We start from the raw sequence: 19,454 nt of genomic DNA on the forward strand, positions 1-19,454 counted from the left end.
TTTTTTTATTTTTTTTTATTTTTTTACCTTTAATTTTTTTTTAAGATTTTATTTATTTATTCATGCGGGACACACACACAGAAAAAGGCAGAGACACAGACAGACAAAGAAGCAGGCTCCATGCAGGGAACCCAATGCGGGACTCGATCCCGGGATCTGGGATCACGCCCTGAGCTGAAGGCAGCCTAAACTACTGAGCCACCCAGGCATCCCTAACTCTGAAAATTTTAATGTCATTTTTCAATAGCCTAAACTATAATACATCAGAAAACTTAAAGGCAAGTAGAGAAAATACCTAAGTAATCTGAAAAGCTTTTATAGTTTTCATTCCTAAAGTCCATTTTTTTTTATATTAGGACATCATATTAAATCCAGGTTTTCACTTAGAAACTATTCAGAAACATATCTACCCAGCTTGCTTATTTGACTTCCTCACTGATAAGTCTTAGTAATAGACTTTCAGCTTGGCAAGAAGGACTGGTAGTCAAAATTATAGTAGTTATATCAATAGATAAGGTTACAGTGAGATAAGGGGAGGGAGCAACCAACCTAAACAGCTGAAGTGACACCTCAATAAAATATATCTGAAATAATAGCTCAGTCATTCCCAGCAGGTCCCATGTAATGCATGGGCAAATATCTTTACACTCAATATATTATAAAGGTTATTTGTACATGAACTAGACCAAGAAAAGGTGAAATTTTAATTATTTTAAAGGGCAGAGTAGCTTATTTTTTATTTTAAAAATATTCCATAGGAAATTAGTAAAACAAAAAACCTTTAATAGAAAAAAGTAGTCTTCAAAAATAAAGGAAATAAAGTAGTCTAGCGGATTGTTCAGAAAGAATCCCTTTAAAAGTTCTTCCCTAAAAATAAAATAAAATAAAATAAAATAAAATAAAATAAAATAAAAGTTCTTCCCTAACAACGTTAAATGAATGAGATATGAACGAATAGGGATTTTCGCTTGTAATCTTTCATAAGGAAAAAGGAAAACACATAATTTGAAATTATATTCCCACTGAGGAATCTTTTTTCTTCCTTTTAAGATTTATCTTTACTAGCTTGCTGGATTTCTGTGTTTACTCTGGCTAAGAATCACCTGGTTGTTTGGCTAAAGAGCAACTCCAGAGATTCAAAGTTAATAGTCTTGGTGTTTTATAACCATGGGTGCATGTGTTCTTTGGACTATACTTTGGGAAATGCTTACTGCCAACAAAGCTCCATGAAGTCCCAGAGGTACCATGGAGATACAGAAATCCCTTTGGAATTCTGATCTCTGAAGGTAATAAATAGGAAGGAATAACATAATAAGGATTATGATTTGGAGAAAAGGAGATAGAAAAGGAAAGCAAAAATTGCAATGAGAGTTCACATTGGATTTTTATTTTATTTCTAAATTAATCCCAAAAATATACAAATATACACTCTAAAAAATGATTAAACTTTTTGTCCTTTCCATTTTTACTGTCTTCTTGTGATAAATAATTGTATCAGTTATAATTCCCAGGCTGTGTTTCAACCTAAAAAAAAAAAGTAGAGGAGGGCAGCACTGTAGAGTGTGTTTGCAAATTGCTGAGAGATTTGTCCAATTTATTGTAGTTCCCCCCCTGGCTTTTAGAATTTTAATAATATGGATATAATTCATGTGGATTATAAGATTCCTCTTTCTCTTATAATTTTTGTTTGTTTGAAGTCATTCTAGTGCTGACTTTTAGTGATAATCAGTGGTTAAAGAATTTGAGTTTATCCAAAGTTTTTCTGTGTGAGCAAAGCCAATTATTTTTGGGGGAAAAAAAAAAAGAAAGAAATGACAGCAGAACTGTTTCTGTAATGGCCAGTTGAAACAAGAAATCCACTTCTGTCTTTCTAATTACTCCTGAGACTGTTGAGTTTTAGCGTGGTGCGCTTATCTGTTCTCTCGGGCGCTTGTTTAATTGGGTGACAAATGGAAGAATATGACAGTTTCAGTATGAAAGTTTAGCTAGTCTGTGCACAGGCATTCGTTGTCCTACCATAAAAAAGATAACTGAAGTCAGAGCTTTTGATATGCTTAAGGAATTCAGAAATATTCAATACTGCTGAAACTTCAAAAGGCTATAATAAAAAGTTTTATATTTTTAATCATAAGCAATAAGAAATGTTTTAATAAGTAGTTCAGAAAAGTAATATTAAACATGGAATTTTAGAGGAGTAATACAAAAAAATTTGCTAAGGTATTTTTTGAAATAAAACAGCAGGAGCTGTGGGAAATGGTACCATGCATTCTACTGACTCCTGATGTAAAACAGAACATAAAAAATAAAAATAATGAAATGGTTTGATTATGTTTAAACACAAAAGAAAGCTATGTCTAACAAGGTGCCTTGCTTCAGTATCCCAGAATGGCAGAGCATTTTGCGGTTGGCATTTCGACAGTGACAGATTGTCCCAGGCTGTGCTTTGTGTGCACTACTAGCCATGATGGATTGGCAGTGCCCTTGATTCTCCTGCCGTCATTCTCCAATGTGGTGTTAGGGTTTTTTATTCCGATACTTGACATTTGCATCTGCACATGTTTTAGTTATTTTGTCAAAGGGAAGCAAAATAGATCATTCAATTGATAAATTTTTATACCTGGAGCATCCGCTCATAATTAACTGCTTGGTGCATACCAAATGGGCAGAATGGGTAGATTAGAAATAGACAGATAAAATAAATTGTAAAACATGGGCACCTGGGTGGCTCAGTGGTTGAGCTTCTGCCTTCAGCTCAGGTCGTCATCCAGGGTCCTGGGATTGAGTCCTGCGTTGGGCTCCCTACCAGGAGCCTGCTTCTCCCTCTGCCTATGTCGCTGCCTCTCTCTCTGTGTCTCTCGTGAATAAATAAATAAAATCTTTTTAAAAATTATAAACAGAAACTAAGTGAAAGACTCTGTTTGGTTTAATTCCTTGCTCACTCATCATGGCAACAGGTATTGTGAACTTGGTGGCATTTGCTCAATTGTAGGTTAGAGTGGATAACATCTTCAGTATATTGTCTGTTTCTTTTCTTATTTCATCAAAGAGAGAACACATAGAGGCATATCTTGGAGTGGTTGAATCTAGAGATACAGAAGGGATTTGGAAACGGGATAAGAAAAGCCATAAGAAATAGCCCATGCATGTTCTTTTGCAATTAAAGATGACTATCTCCAAGGGAAAAGAAATATGGGCTGAGGACCCTATCCTAATCCCATGTCTTTGTCATATTGAATGTAGCAACTCCTGGTTTTGTGTTTTTACTTTAAAAAGGATAACTGATAACATTGTTGTTGAAAATGATTCTAAAACACTGTTCATTTTATACAATTATTTATTTGCATTAGCCGCCCCCCCCCCCAAATATTTGTATTCTGAACTTGGGTTAAGAAATTGTTGTTGTTGTTGTTTGGTATTGTGTTTCAAAGTTGGTAGTCATTTGAAATAGATTCAATAACTAAAAGGCAATGAAATTGCAATTCATAGAATAAACAAAATGAAATCATTTTGAAATATTTTACTTTTGTTTGCTTTCATTTCTAAAATACATGTAAAGAATGCTTCCTTGGATTATATATATATTCTTATGTGAAGGAATAGAAAAGAATTTCTGCCTCCTGAGTTCCCTCAGATGTAATATCTCTGCTCTGGGGGGAGTGGTGGTCAGGTCCAGGGTGGCATCAACACCTGCATTGCCAGTCTAATGGCACTTGCTGGAACACAGGCGGCATTCCACGGCCCTGACCAGGTTACAATTGGTTTGTTGTTTGTAACTGCCCTGTGGCAGTGAAACTTTATTTGTTTTGGGTTTTTTTTTTTTTTTTGGTATTAATATTGAATAATTCAGCAAACTGTAAACCAACTCTAGTGTAATAACAATATTCCTTCAGACTTCATATAACGAAGTACAAATTTACCATTTATGTAACATCATTGTTATAGCTACCACAAATGTAGCTTTTAGGAAAGTGTCCATTTTTAGACTCTTTTAGAAAGTGTCAATTTTCTAAGTGTGTGTGTGTGTGTATATATAGAAATTATATATATACACACACACACATATATATATATATATGTAGTTAGTAACCCAATGAAACATTTTTTTGCTATATAGTTTCTTCCAATTGCTGTGATTTTAAGCTCTGCATTGTTTAAGAAATAAATCAAAACAGCATCTGTAGGAGTGAGCTTATAGATTTGGCCTCTCCAAGACCAATCAAGTGCCACACATTGAAATTCCATGGTAACCATGGTTTGAACATAAAGGAGTCCTGATGCTATTTGGCAACCTTGTTGTGACTAAATTGTACCCAGTTTACCTTATTCCACATCAAACTGAATAGATACTTTTAGAACCTGAGAACATTTCTTTTTTCTAGCCTCCTGTGTAATTTTATATTTTAATGGGGACTGAAAGGACATACACAGTCTCTCTCAACAGGCTTATATGTGGGCGCTTGTGTATTATGATGGAGGGTAATTTATAGGCTATGAAAAAAATAGGTCAGTCATTATAGCACTGCCTGGACTCATGGTGGCAAGTATAAGCGAACACTGCACTAAAGCAATTGCTCTCCAAGAAGACATACTCTGCTTTGTCCCCAAATAAAATGTGTGCCCTGTCTTTTATATTATTCTCTTCACACCTTAATAGTTTATTTCTCATGCTATGATTTGATATACATTATGTCTCATTCCTTACATTTTATAATTCATAGTTTTATTGTCTATCTTGTACATGCTTTATGAATATATGTAACCTAATATTGTTTATAATCATACATTTTATCTTTGTGTTTCAAATATCTCCTGGGGAATGAATTCTAGATAGCTTTTAAAAATGCAACCCTAAAATGGATGCTTCTAATATTTAAAAGTGTGTTATTTATTGAAATTCTGGGGAATAGAATTAAAATAAATAGTTTTCAGCATAAAGTCATTTGCATAGATAAATAATTCAACAATAGTTTTTGCTCCTTTACATTTAATTTGTATTGGATTCGTGTTTGTGCTTTTAATGTAAAGATATAAGTCATCTAGTCATTGGTTATATATCATGTACTATTTTAAACTTCTATTATATGGTTAGAGCACGTTCATGAAATTGACAATGTCAAATGTATTTTAAATAATGATATTAATTGTGTGTCATGGACTTAGTGTAATGGGTTTTATTGTAGAAGATGAAATTTAGTATCGATATACTCATGTATTTTTCACTTGAAGGCATATAGTATTTTGTATATGAAGTTATACTTTCCCACAAAACTTAGTATAAATAAAGCAATAATAATAACTTAGTATAAAATAAAGCAATTTTAAAAATAAAGGAGGTCCTCGCTACTAGAATATCTTTATTCAAATATGAACATTTTCATATGCTTGTTTGTGATTAACAATATGTTTGAAAATTCATTTCCTAATTAAATATTAAGCCCCACAAATATTGCAGCATGATAAAGAACTGAGACTTCACTGAATGGCAGTTTGATGTTAAGTGTTCAGTGAAAGGAAGAAATAAGAATCAATGACTGGCAAAGGAAAAAATAAATGGTAAAAATATCTTTAAACTCAATATTCACCTTTGAGAAAATAGAAATGATACGTGTAATTGCTAACTCTTATGTATAATTTATAATCAAATATCATATATCTCATACAATTATATACCATAAATTTTTAGTATCATGATAAATTATTATATATATTTAATCATAACAAATAATACCCCAAAACTTATATAGTTACAAATATTAAATTATATATGTTTTAGTATCCTATCATGATATAATTATCATATATTATTGGTTACAACCATATATTCATATACACACACATACACACACACACACATTCAGTATCAGCATTTTCTAAAGGTTTTCATTAGTTTGATAGCTTAAACCCTATACAACTATAAGAGATCCTACATTAGAACATAATAAAAATTAATCAACACTTGTATTTTACTATTCAAAAGTCTAATGTAGAGTAGAATAAGCATATGTTGGAAGTTGTATTTCAAGTCATTAATAAATTAATACTTAGAATAAAAGGTAATTCCTTTGGCCTTAGATCAAAGTTACATTAACCGCATTCATGGCAATATTTATTGTTCATGAGAATGACCCAAGATACTACACCATTCTAATTGACCTACACATCAATCTAGACCAGTTAAATAGTTATTTATTGTAAAACTATTGTTAGAGAGAGGGAGGGAGAGATAGAAAGGGAGAGGAGGAAGGAATTAGATTGACCAAAGTAAGCAGAGCTTAAAAAACTTACGTATAGAACTTGGAAAGCCAGTATGATGCTCAGAATGGGTATTTGATTGATGAGTCAGAAGGTTTCAGACCCAGTTCCAGCTCTAATTTTACTTACATGATAGTGAGCAAGCTCCATAACCTCCCCGGGCTCCAGATACCTCATTTGTGTAATGAGATGCTGCAGCTGGATGATTTCTAAGACTCCCAATAGCTCTAAAACTTTATATATGTTGGCCCTGATGCATATTCTTCAAGAGGTTCACAGAAAAGTTTAATAAATCAACGTAAGCATTCTTTTGTTATTTCTAACAAAAAAATAAAATATTTAACCACCAACTTAGTTCACAATTATTGAATTCCCTACCCTGTATCAAGTACTGTGTATGATTATGAATAGGGAGTTTATAGTTTAGTAAGTAAGCAATGTAAACAGAGGAGTGTGATTTTATAAATGCCATAATACAACATAAAGAAAACTTTGTGGTACGATAAAGTATTAGATATTAAAATATCTTGAGGGAGATAATTTAATTCTTAGTATATATTTTCCCTCAAATAATTTCCTACCCTTGGGAAATAGCACTTTTCTTTTTTGCTACTCATATATATGAGTTTATAAGGAAATGACTAATTGCTTTTTATAAATAAGTGTGAAATTAATGTGTTTTTTGAATTTTGAGTACTCAACAAAATAAAAATAAGAATGTTTAAGTTAGTTCCTAGTGGAAGATTGATTTATCATGTGTTTACCTTTTAGATTATAGAATGGTCATAACTGTAGCCTTGAAAGAAAACAAAATAAATACAACCTTTTAAGATCGTTAAAAATTGATTGAATTTGATTTTTAAATAACTCTGGGCATAACTTCATAAATGAGCTACACTGTACTTATCAATATTCTATTATTTCATATGCATAATCAATGGTAATATAAAATTATTCATAAACTATTTCAATATATTCTTATATAACTTTGAAGCAAATTAATTCTTTTAAAAAGTTAAGAGGAAAGAACTATAAAAATGTAAAGTATATGAAAATTTGGTCTATGAATAAAAAATAGTCTTGAACAGCAGTTGCTCCTCATTTCAACTTTTCATGTTTAGTAAACAGAAGTGGGTAAATATGTGATAGCAGAGAAAAGCAGTTTTTATTTCATTGCTTGAATTTCAAATATAAACATTTATTAATTTTGTCATTAAAATGACACATTAGGACAGGATACTGCCATTCCATATTTTTTTCTTATCATAGGATCAATAAATACTTCACAGATGAGAAGTCATTGTAATGGAGAATAAACACATTCTTGTCCTTTTTTTTTTTTTTTATAGCTTAAGAGAGAGAGAAAAAAGAAAGGAAGAAAGGAAGAAGGAAAAAAAGAAAGACAGAGAGACAGACTTCCTATTGATTTCAGATAAAGTTTCCAGGAAAGAAAAAAAAAAAAAAAAGTTTCCAGGAAGGTTACAGTCTTTAAAAAAAAAAAAAAAACTACATTTATAGATTTTTTCAGTAGGGATATACTATTCATATGATCATGCATGTTATCGACTTGCTGATAAACAGTAATCAGTTTAGTCAAAATGATAAACTAATACTCTATTTCATTCTGAAAAATGTAAAGCAACATCAAATTCACAAAGCTATATATAGTGGATGTATATGTATAATTTTACAAAGTATATATACATCCACTATATATAGCTTTGTGAACCTGATGTTGCTCTACATTTTTCAGAATGAAATACAGTTTCATTCTGAAACTGAATGAAAAAACGTTTACTTTTTTCACTTAACATAGACGAAAATTTTCTCTCATAATCATATGAGACTCCTTGTCTTCTATACTTCAGATGAGAAAACTTACCCTATTTTCACTGTAGCTGCTGTTATTCTTTTCTTTGTAATTGAATTTCTTATTTTTTCCCCATGCCAATATTTCTAGTTTAGTCTTGTCATGATTATTCTTACAATATTATGCTCTAATTGCATATTCATATGATCTTGTACAAAACTTCTACATACTCTCATTCATGGGTGAGTTTGATTTAAGGTATTGTAAAATTTGGGCCCCTTTACACTATCTTATAGAGAAAAGCATTAACATTCAGCACACTGGAGTCAGGAAAAGTATTAGGATCTTATAATCTTGATTGAGAGGTTGGGTATAGATAATTCCAATAACTTTCCAAGAGTTGAGATATTATTGTGCTTTTGCTTTTTTAATAGTAAACATTTACACTTTCTTTACATTTACCTTGAAATAATAACTGTAGGACAGGCCCTTGGTAAGCACTTTTTATGGATTACCTCATTTTTGTTTCCCAACCACATGAAACTGTTAAGAAAACTTTAGCTATTCCACCCAAAAGAACCTGAAACTTGAATAGGTTCCTCTTTAGTAAGCGGTGGAGTTAGGATAGTTGACCCCAAAATGTTCATTTAAGTGTATTTTCCTCAAAAAAAAAAGTGTATTTTCCTCTAATTAGTTAATATTACTATGATTTTGACTGCAAATATTTTAAATATATATCTGAGTTTGAAGATTATGAACTCTTTAATAGTACTATTTTCATTTAGAAAGTAGTATGTTTTTCTGTTTGTTTACTCTTCTTTGTCCCTCTTTCTTCACTTTTTTAATATATGAAAACTTGTTTTTGCTTCAGAGAGCTTTTCTTCAACTAGTTTTCACTGAATTAATTTCATAATTCCAGTGCATCACTGGGGCATTAGATCATCTTTAGAATATGTAAGACTATAGGTAAATTTGATAGAAAATCATAAGGATTGGTTTTTATTTCCAAGTGAATTATTTATATCATTTTCTTTTAATCCAAATAAACTTGAACCAATACTATTTGTTAATATAGTTACTTGCAAGGCATCTCTTTGCATTAGGAAGGTTATGTATTTTTGTTTTGCACCCTGTAAAATTCTCCAACTGTGAAAATATCATGCAGTAGTTTAATGAAACAATATAAAAACAATACAGGAAAAGTTGAAAGGATCTCTTGTATCTTCTTGATTTTAACAATATACTTAAAACACAATTTACATAAGTCAGTTATAGAAGGAAAGGACATATCTCTTATATTTTGAAGACAAACTTGTCCTTAATTGATCTTGAAGATTCGATTTTACTTTCTACAGCTGGTTGAGTTATATCTTCAATGTTTGTGTCCTCCACACCAGTCTCTCAGCCTTCCAGGCCCCTCAAAGCACATGTAACTTTCTTCATGGTTCTCAGTCACAACCACAAACTACAGTAACACCTCAGAAAAGGCATCATTTTTGGATCCGAAAGACTACATCCCCTTGCTTTCAACATCTTCCTTTCAACAGATGAATAAAATAAATAACTAAAAATTGTTTTCTCATTTGATACATCAATCTTAAAATACTGAATCCTGTCAGTCTTATTCATTTTTATGCTTCTCTGTCAAGTCATTCTTCATTTCTTACATTATGTAGGAAGACCTCTCTATCAGATATTCATCTATTAGCTGATGACAAAAGTTCAAGCTGTCTGTGGCACAACTGCATAATTTAATTTGGTAGAGTTAATATGTCTATTGAAGAGTTTATACAAAAAAAAATGGGCTTTTACAATTTTCTTTTCATTTTTATTTATTTCATTAGTATTGAAAAAACAAAATAAGCATGGATGCATTTATTAGTGCTGACACTAGTAAGACATGTAGGCGTTTTAAATATAAAACAATTGAAAACAAGGAGTTTGCATTATTGACTGTGCCAGGGTTTGTAGATTTTTATATTAAATCAGATAATTATCAGTAATTTCAGTGGTGAATGATAAAGAACAAAATAAAATTATATGTAGGATATGCTAGATTTTTATTATTGTATATATTATTGTATATCATGAAAGGTTACAGATTAAAGCAATCTATAGATCCATAGATATATTCAAACCCCCAAATTTATAAGACCATTATTTAAATTTCCTGCATTTTTCTCAAGAACACAGTAACTTGATATAACTGAATGGTCTGTAAAGAGATGGAGTGATACTACTTATCCTCTTTCAGGAGTTAAGTGTTTACAAGATTGTCTTCCAACTTCCAAGATGTCATATTCAATGTCATATGTTTCAATGTGTGCCTGAAGCCAATTTTATTTTAAAAATTTCCTTAAAATTACAAGCATTGGAATTTGTTTATATTACTGTGGTGGGTATGTGTGTTTGCGTGTATTGAGGGACAATAAAATTACATGATAGGACAACATGAAGATTTAAATTACCTTAAACCCGAAGTATTTCCTTTAGTACTTTTAATCCCCTTATTACCCTTTTGTTGATAATCATTTATATTTAAATATCATTTATATATACACACACTTACATGTATGTTATACATGTCAACGTTAGAAATGATTACCCTGAACAAAATAAGTGATGGTCAGTATCACCATGAGAGAACAGTGGTAGAGAGTATCCAAAATTGGTGCAATGTTCGGGGAAAAAGTATTGTCTTCCCCATGATAAACTGCATTCTCAACTGTTGCAATGTACTCATAGTCAATATTTGTTATTTTTAAGAACTTGTTCTTTACAAAATATGATATAGAGTTGTCATGATACAAATTGTACATTCACTCAGTGAATCTCAGTTGACATATCTATCCTTTTGTCTTTGATTATTACCTGTAAGTTTTGAACTCCTCAGTTAGTAATCCTATCTTTGACAAAATGTCTAAAAAATAGATCTGCACTGTCACTCTTATTGGATGTTTCCAATGGAGAATGTTACGCCTTTCAGAGTCAGAATGCTCCAAGCCATGCTCTCTTACATGTTCTCTACAGTGGAGACTATTTGCAACATATCTAAATGTTATCGCTTAGGCTAGAAATCTCAGTTGCCTTTCCCTCTCTCCATTGTGTATATTTTCAATATTTCATAATCTTGCCAGATCTAACTTTTTCATAATCCATCTTCTTCAGATAAGTCTTCTTGCCACTGCTTCATTCAGGTCTTTGTCATCTAGATAATGGTCTTAATGTCTTCCTTGTTATGATTTTCCCCTCAAACTGTCCCCTTCTCTTTCTCTTAATCAATGTCCATGGGCTTACACTACAACCTAATATGTGATGTAGACACTATGCTGAACAAAATAGGCAGTATTTCCTGTACTTGTGGAGCTTGCATTCCAATGAAAAGTGTCAGCAGTAATCATAATAAATGAGCAAATTATACAGCATGTTAGAAGCTGATTACTACTGTGGAAAAGGTAGAACAAGGTGAAGAAAGGAAATAATGGTTGAAAGAGTGAAGCATCGGGAGGTGTATTCATTTAAAATAGGTTAGTCCAAATAGTCCTGAGAGAGTGACATTTGAACAAAACTTGAAAGAAGTGAAACAGTGAGCTTAAAAAATATTTTGAGGACTAGCATTCCAGATACAGGAATAGCATGTCAGAAATCCTGAAGTTGGGGCGCTGGGTGGCTCAGTTGATTAAGCATCTGCCTTCTGCTCAGGTCATGATTCCAGGGTCCTGGGGTGGGGCTCCTTGCTCAGTGGGGAACCTGCTTCTCCCTCTCCCTCTGCCTGCCTCTCCTCTTGCTTATGCTCTCTCCCTCTGCCTGTCTCTCTGCTTGCTCTCTCTCGCACTCTCTCTGTCAAATAATTAAATAAAATCTTTTTTTAAAAAAGAAGAAAGAGAAAGAAGGTCTGAGGCAGGAAGATAAAGAATATGTTCAAGCAACAGCAAAGAGCCAGTGTAGTTGGGGCAGAGTAAATGAGGAAAACAGGAGAAGGGATGAGTTCACAGAGATAACAGGAATAACAGAATAATATGACATATTGTAGTTCTAGGAAGGGCTCTGGTTTTTACTCTCAGTAAGATGGAAGACGCTGTGGAGTTGTGAATGGTGAAATGAAATTACCTGAATTATTTTTTTACAAACCATTCTTGTTGTGGAGTGGAGAGTATCTTTTTAAAATACTAAGATCATTACAGTATTCCCCTGCTTTAAAATATGGGGTTTTTTAATCATACTGAGAATACGCTTCTAGTCTTCCATAATTGACTAAACTCCTCCTCATCTTCTGATGCAATAAATCCTGAGACATCCATGGAAAAATCAGTCGGCAATATGTGATTCCATAATTATTCCCAAGGCTGAGCACTGCAAACCACAACTTAATAGAAACAGGAGGAAAAACACAAGTGGAAGTCATTAACGAATACTTTGTGTGGGTGTTTGAAAATGTACTTAATCATGAGGATAGATAAACTCAATTAGTCAAAGAGGAGACAAGAGGGGTGAGGGTGGAGGATATTGGATAAGCAAAGACAGATTTAAGAATGTCCTGCTGGAGAGCAATTTATGCCTGTTGGGGGGAAATGGGACACATGGAAACCAAGCAGAAGAGTCTGGACTTTGATGGCACCATATAAGACAGGAAAATTATAGATTTTTAAGTAGAATAAAATAATAAAATAAGCTTTTAGACAGTAGCCTGACAGATAGATCTGATTTATTGAGGAAAAATGAACAAACAAAAAACAATCCTCATATGAGTCAAAACTTGCTCTCTATCTAAAGGAGCATGCCCTTGTCATATCTTGGGTAAAATCAATGACCTGAGGTGAGTGATGCTTTTGTTTTTTTTTTTTTTTTTTTTTTTTTTTTTGAGTGATGCTTTTGACCAAAGAGGGCTTCTGTTATTCTCCTAGAAGATTTATGCCTGGCCAAAGGGAAGAAAATGGAATTGAAGACAAAGGGAGTTATTTGTCTTCTCTGTGCTTAGGTGTGTGTATTGTTGGTATGTATCAGATCCTAGGCCTTTCAGTGATGTTTGCCAGCAGAGTATAATATCAGTGCGTGACAACTACATTGGGCCAGAAGAACATGGTAAACTCTGATTTATATAATAAAGTTGATGTTTTGTTTGTCAGGTAACAGAAACACGGACTGGTCCTCTTGGCTGCAGTAACTATGACAACCTAGATTCAGTCAGTTCTGTTCTGGTTCAAAGTCCTGAGAATAAGATTCAGTTGCAAGGTATGTGGCTAAAATTTCATTAATTCTCTATCAGTCTGGATAATAATTATCCAGTTGTGTTTTCATTCTTCTTCTTTTTGCTGTTGCTATCATTGTTGTTGTTCTTTTATACTAGCTGGATATGCAGAAATAGGCTGTTAAAATTTCATAAAATGCTAATTTCCTAATTTCTAACCGATACTAACATTCTAGACCAAATGGAGAAAATGTTAAAAATTCACTTTGCTTCTTAAGTTAGGTAATCTATATATAATAATTGAGAATTCATTGTGATAGTATTTTACTTCCATACAGTAATTTTTGTTTTTATATGCAGTAATTCTTTCATAGGTCTGTCTGTGTTTTGACCTTTTCCTCATAAATTCTAGTAAAAGGTGTAACAATATTTATGCACACAGTAGCATGAACTGTTGATATTTTAAATATAATCTAATATGCTAGCTAGAACTGCATTTATCCTCTGACAGATAGAAACATATTTGGGAATATATTAACAAAATATTTATATTTCCATTATAATGATGGATAATGTGATAATGGTAATAATTTACCTTTTTTTCTATTCTTGTATTTTGTGAGATAGTTTAATAGAGGATTATTAAACAACTTGTAGCAGATATATATACTTCTCCCAAATAGGCTATTGATGTGTGGACTTATTCATATACGTAGGGAAAGCTATGAATACTCATGTTTAAACATATTTAAATATATACTAGTTGAAGAAGTTCAGAAAAGTCTTTGATGACACATTGTCTAAATTAAGTTGACTGATCAAAGGGATAATTTTGAGTTATTCTTCCCTTGTCTACCTTTTCCCTCGTCTACTTTTTTTTTAATGACAAAAGTTAGAGTTGCATTTACATTATTCAGTTTTACATAAGAGTGCTTACAAGTTCCAGAAAATCTGACATTTTTCCTCAACTTTTCAAAATGTAGCAGCTTTGCATTATTTCAATATATGGTAAATAATAAATGAATCTCATCTATTTTGAATTGTATACAAATTGCAAAGAAGGTACTTAAAAATTTGAGCTTTAAATGCCATCGAATTTCTCATTATCAATCCTAGATTTTAAGTTATTGAAACATTTTTTTAATTTAAACAAATGCAATCGACCAATATTACTTGTAATTCTGTTTACTCCTTTTTAAATGTACGGATCAATTTGCCTGCAGAATATTAAGTTTCATCAAAAAGAATAAGGAATATATATATATATCCAATATGTTTATTTAATTGACCCATTAATATTTATTAACCTGATTTTTAAATTTTTGCTGTTTGTGTGAAATACTGTGCTTAGTTTTCAGAATATTATATTATAAAGGCAAAGCTCAACTTCCTATGTATCTTGAAAAAAATTAACACAGGAATAAGTGAAGCAACATTCCTCTTTTAAATAGCTGTTTTTTTTTTTTTTTTTTTCCAGTTTATGTGAGGAGCACAGAGATCTGCATCTCTATTTTTTGTCTCTGTTTCCTAGGCCTATATTTTCAATGGTCTATCACAACTTTATTTGTTGCTCTGTAGCTCAAAGACTTCTCCAAAGATAATCTCAGGAAATCAGTATTAGAGACTTTAACTTCCCTTGCGTTCTTTCTCAAACTTCATCTATATTTATGGTCTAAACATTTATGTTGATTCAATTTTCAACCACTCTTTTAATAGTAGCCCTTTTCCACTTAAAAAAAATGCCAAGCATTAGATTCTCGATCGATGGTACCATGACACATGAAGGATATAAAAGATTTTAGGTCATTCTGTGGCAATTGGAAACACTGGAGTCTCAAAGTAGACTTTCATCAGAGCAAGGAAAACATCAATAAGATTTATTAAAGGTGAAAGCATTAGGCAACAAATAACAGAACAAAATTCCATGATTTAACTATGTTAGAATTAACATTCAGAAGTGAGATATCAAAAAGATGCACATTGTACATTAATTCTGACTTTAAAAAATGAAATCAAATGTTTTTTGGCAGTGAGTAAGCGGGATTTACGTTTGTTTGACCCTGAGATCTGCTTAGCCAACTAGATTACAGACATGACAGTTCAAAAATTGAAAAAGCTGTATCTACAACTCCAGAATATTGGTTACTATATATGCAAGGTATATGACAAAAAGTAACCCTTAAGGAAGTATTAGAAAATATGTATTGAGGTTAATAATATTCCAATGTTTTCAACCCCTTATGAATTTAACATATGAAACAAGGTTCTTCTGAGTGAAAGAGTAAAGGTATAATGAAAAGTCATTTATTGAGTCTTGATAATAACTTTTTGGTAAAATTCCCAGAAGCTGAGATGTGAATGATTCATATGATTGAGCAACAAATATTTTTCTAGATTAGTTCCTTCCTAATGTTTTATTTCAACAAAATTGACAAAGGGCTGGTTTATTATCAAATAGAAGATTTACAGTAATTGTTAATGACAGTTCACTATGTTTTTGTTGGTTTTTTTTTTTGCTTATAATAAAAATAAAATGATATTGCTTTATGAAAGAATTTTGTGTCCTATTTTATCCATTGATGGAATAAATTTTCTTTTCTTTTCTCTTCTTTTGATATTTTTAATAGTTTATTAGAAACTAGTTTCACAGGCCACAAGGAAGTCAAAGGATTATGTATAGCCTTATAGTAAACAAGCAGGGAGCTGGGAGGATCAAGATGAGTCTAGGACCTTAGACCCTGAACTGAGATCATGACTTACACCAAAGGCAGCCACTTAACTGACTGAGCCACCCAGGGGCCCCCTGTAATAACAATCTTATTGGTATTTTTACTCTATTGTTTCTATACATTAAAAAAAAATCCCTTGAAAAGCCTCCAATTATTCTGACTTATCTATCAAGGCAATGGAAGTTATCTCCCTAGGTATCAATTATTGTTTATGTTACTGGTCTGGTTAAAAATTACCAAAGTTTTGGGCGGTTGGTCTTTAGACTTCTCCCCCCACCCCCGAAAAAACCTTAGTTATTTTTAGTGCGGTTTTATAGATTGTAAGTTTTCTTCTTTTAGAGATAGATACAGAGATAAACACAATTGTAAATATCCAATTTTGTAGTAAATAGCAATTAGATATTGGCCAAATTTTTCCTTTTTTGTTTACTTTTGGTACTGATCACTTTGAATATTTAGCTTTTTTATTTTTCCTATGTAGAAAAAAATGCTGAGATTGAAACTATATTTTCTTGAAATATCAGAATAAATATGAAACCATTAGGGAACCCTAAATATTAATCATGTAGCCTTATCTTCATTTTTAAATTTTTTCTGAAGAGATATTAACTTTACTAAACTTCCATGTAGAAAAGTAATGAAACATATCAACGGGGGTTGTCTTAATAAATGGTAAGGACATGACCTGTGAAACAACTGAAAGCAATCCATTTGCTTCCCTGTAGTCAGTCTTAGAGATCATTCCTGAACAATAGAGTCCTTTAAGTTATGTTTTGTTAATGACATGACGTAAGCATTATCATCAATATTTTGTAACTGGTTTACCAATGCCACAGTTTATTGTATCATAATATCTGATGTAATTTTGGAATATAGGTGGGGTTTGCTTGGATGAGATCTGGAGCCTATGACCAAGAAAGAATTTTTGAGCTGTCTTTGTTGTAACATGGTGGTTTTGTTAAAGCACGGGGACAGGATGGGTGGGAAGGAAAAGAAGCTGCTCCAGGCTTGTGAGGGGTGACTGATTATATATTTGGGAGTTAGGAGAAGTAAGGAAAAGGGATATTTCAAAAGGATTTTCACATGCTAAAGAGGACCTACAGGATACTGGAGGCCTAGTCATTGTCAAGTTAAGGTTGTTTTTCCCTCTAGCAAGGTACTAACATTAAGATAGCTGGGAGCTTCCTGGAAGAATGTCACACAAATCCCACCTGGGGGCAGAGGGTTACAAGGCTTCAGCTTCTGTTTTGTCCTCAGCTTGCCTTCAGTTCTCTCGTCAATATCTGTGTAAATATGGGCTGATAATCTGAAAGTAAAATGAAAGTATTGAAAACTATTTGAAATCAAATGGTGGCAATAAATACCTGCCTCTTTTTAAAGGTATAGGATCAATCTCCATAGTAAAAATAGCCAAATATTCTAAACAATTTAGATTTATCCAAATATTCTAAACAATTTAGGATCTATCTCCTTGGTAAAAGTATCCAAATATTCTAAACAGTTAAGTGAAAGAGCCAACCAAAAAGAAAGACAGATACCATATGATTTCACTTATATGTGGAATTGAAAAGACAAAACAAATGAGCAAAGGGGGAAAAACAGAGAGAGAGAGAAACAAAGGAAGAAACAGATTCTTAATCATAGGGAACAAAGGGATGTTTACCAGAGGGGGCTGGGTTAAATAGTTGATGGCAATTAAAGAGTGCACTTGCCCTGATAAGTATTGGGTGATGCATGGAATTGTTCTACTATGTTTTACTAATTGTATTTACTATATCATACACTTGAAACTAATATAATACTGTATATTAACTGGGAAACTTTAAGAAATTTTTTAAAAATAAAGAAAAAAACAATTAAACAAATTATTAAAAATCAGATAATCTATAATTTCCAGGATTCTTGAACAGTGCGGAGAGCCCTCCTATGTTGAAATTTTGTTGGCTTAGATAATTTTCTTTTTTTTCTTTTTTCTTTTGGCTTAAATAATTTTCTAATGATAGTTTTAAATCCATGACTTGTATATTAAATTTTTGGCCTTTCTGAATATTTTAAAACTGTGTTATATATATTTTTTCTTTTTCAAAAAAAGTATGTGCTTTTTTTGTTCTTTAAGGGCTACAAGTCCTCCTTCCAGATTATCTTCAGGAGCGTTTTGTACAAGCAGCTTTGAGCTACATTGCTTGCAATTCAGAGGGAGAGTTTATCTGCAAGGACAATGATTGCTGGTGTCAGTGTGGTCCCAAATTTCCAGAATGCAACTGCCCCTCCATGGACATTCAAGCCATGGAAGAGAATCTTCTTCGAATAACTGAAACCTGGAAAGCCTACAACAGTGACTTTGAGGAATCAGGTAGGACAAATTTAAATGTAACAGTTAAACTTTGCCAAAACAAATACTATATTGAAATGACTAGTTAATTCTTTTGGAAGAAACTATTATTACATAACTGGGAAGACTTTTATTTATTTATTTTTAATTTAATTTAATTTAATTTAATTATTTAATTTAAAATATTTTATTTATTGATTTGAGAGAGAGAAAAAGAGCATGGGATTGGGTGAGGGCAGAGGGAGAAAGAAGAATGGGAGAAGAAAACATGCTGCTGAGCAGGGTTGGATCCCAGGATTCTGGGATCATGATTTGAGCCAAAGGCAGCCTCTTAACCGACTGAGCCACCCAAGTGGCTCTATTTAATTTATTATTTATTATTATTCTTTCAAATAGACATCTGCATTACTTCTATTACCAGTGATTTCAGTATTTTCCTGAAAGCATATATGGTGCTTTGTGTATTGCTATGAATTATCATCACTAGAACCCAGCCTGCTCTTCAGTTGATGTATTATTAGTCATTTAAGAAAGTCTTTGCCTTTCTCAATACAATAATTTATCATCTGATTTCTCTGATATCTTTCTAGACTTTTCTAGTTGTCCTTGAGTTTCACTTGTGAGGCAAAATGCAGAGAGCATTTGTTCTATACCTTCTTTACATTAACATGAGTCTCAGTAAAGTACACTTTCACTTAACTACTGATATTTTAATCAAATTTAGATCAGTTATGATTTTGTTGGTGGGTGTAGGTTTTTGTTATTTCTGAATTTTTATGAGTATATACATATATATGTATTTTCAATATTGTTTCTTATTGATTACATAACCTGTTAATAGCTTTCATTTCATAAAACATTGAATTTTAATAAAAGATTAAAGCTATTTCAACATGAAATCTACAATATTATAAATATATATATAATAATACATGATTAAAGAATAACTAAAATCCTTAGAGTGTGGTAAGTATAATTATATAGTATTTAGCCAAAAATTTTGGAGTGAATTTCAAATGGGCAAAAGAGGTTTTAACTGCCAAAAGGTCAGACTTAAACACTCGATTATCAAAATTCTTCTGGTGATTAATTTAACCAAACACACTTAAAAGTGACAACAATATTCAACCTTCATTCATGATA

The 19,454-nt window shown here is 32.0% G+C and overlaps 1 protein-coding gene across 4 annotated transcripts in view; it reads left to right on the plus strand.

Moving 5' to 3' along the window:
• The window catches only part of BRINP3 (BMP/retinoic acid inducible neural specific 3), a 377,833-nt gene that overhangs the window by 241,949 nt on the left and 116,430 nt on the right, over positions 1 to 19,454 (plus strand). For all 4 annotated transcript variants that reach the window (XM_025421013.3, XM_035711116.2, XM_035711117.2 and 1 more), the window contains 2 exons: positions 13,189 to 13,294; positions 18,096 to 18,332. In XM_025421013.3, coding sequence (XP_025276798.1) covers positions 13,189 to 13,294; positions 18,096 to 18,332 — 343 coding nt within the window. The remainder of the gene's footprint in view (positions 1 to 13,188; positions 13,295 to 18,095; positions 18,333 to 19,454) is intronic.

This window comes from Canis lupus, chromosome 38 (assembly GCF_003254725.2).
Source record: "Canis lupus dingo isolate Sandy chromosome 38, ASM325472v2, whole genome shotgun sequence".
In the NCBI taxonomy this organism is placed as follows: Eukaryota; Metazoa; Chordata; class Mammalia; order Carnivora; family Canidae; genus Canis; species Canis lupus.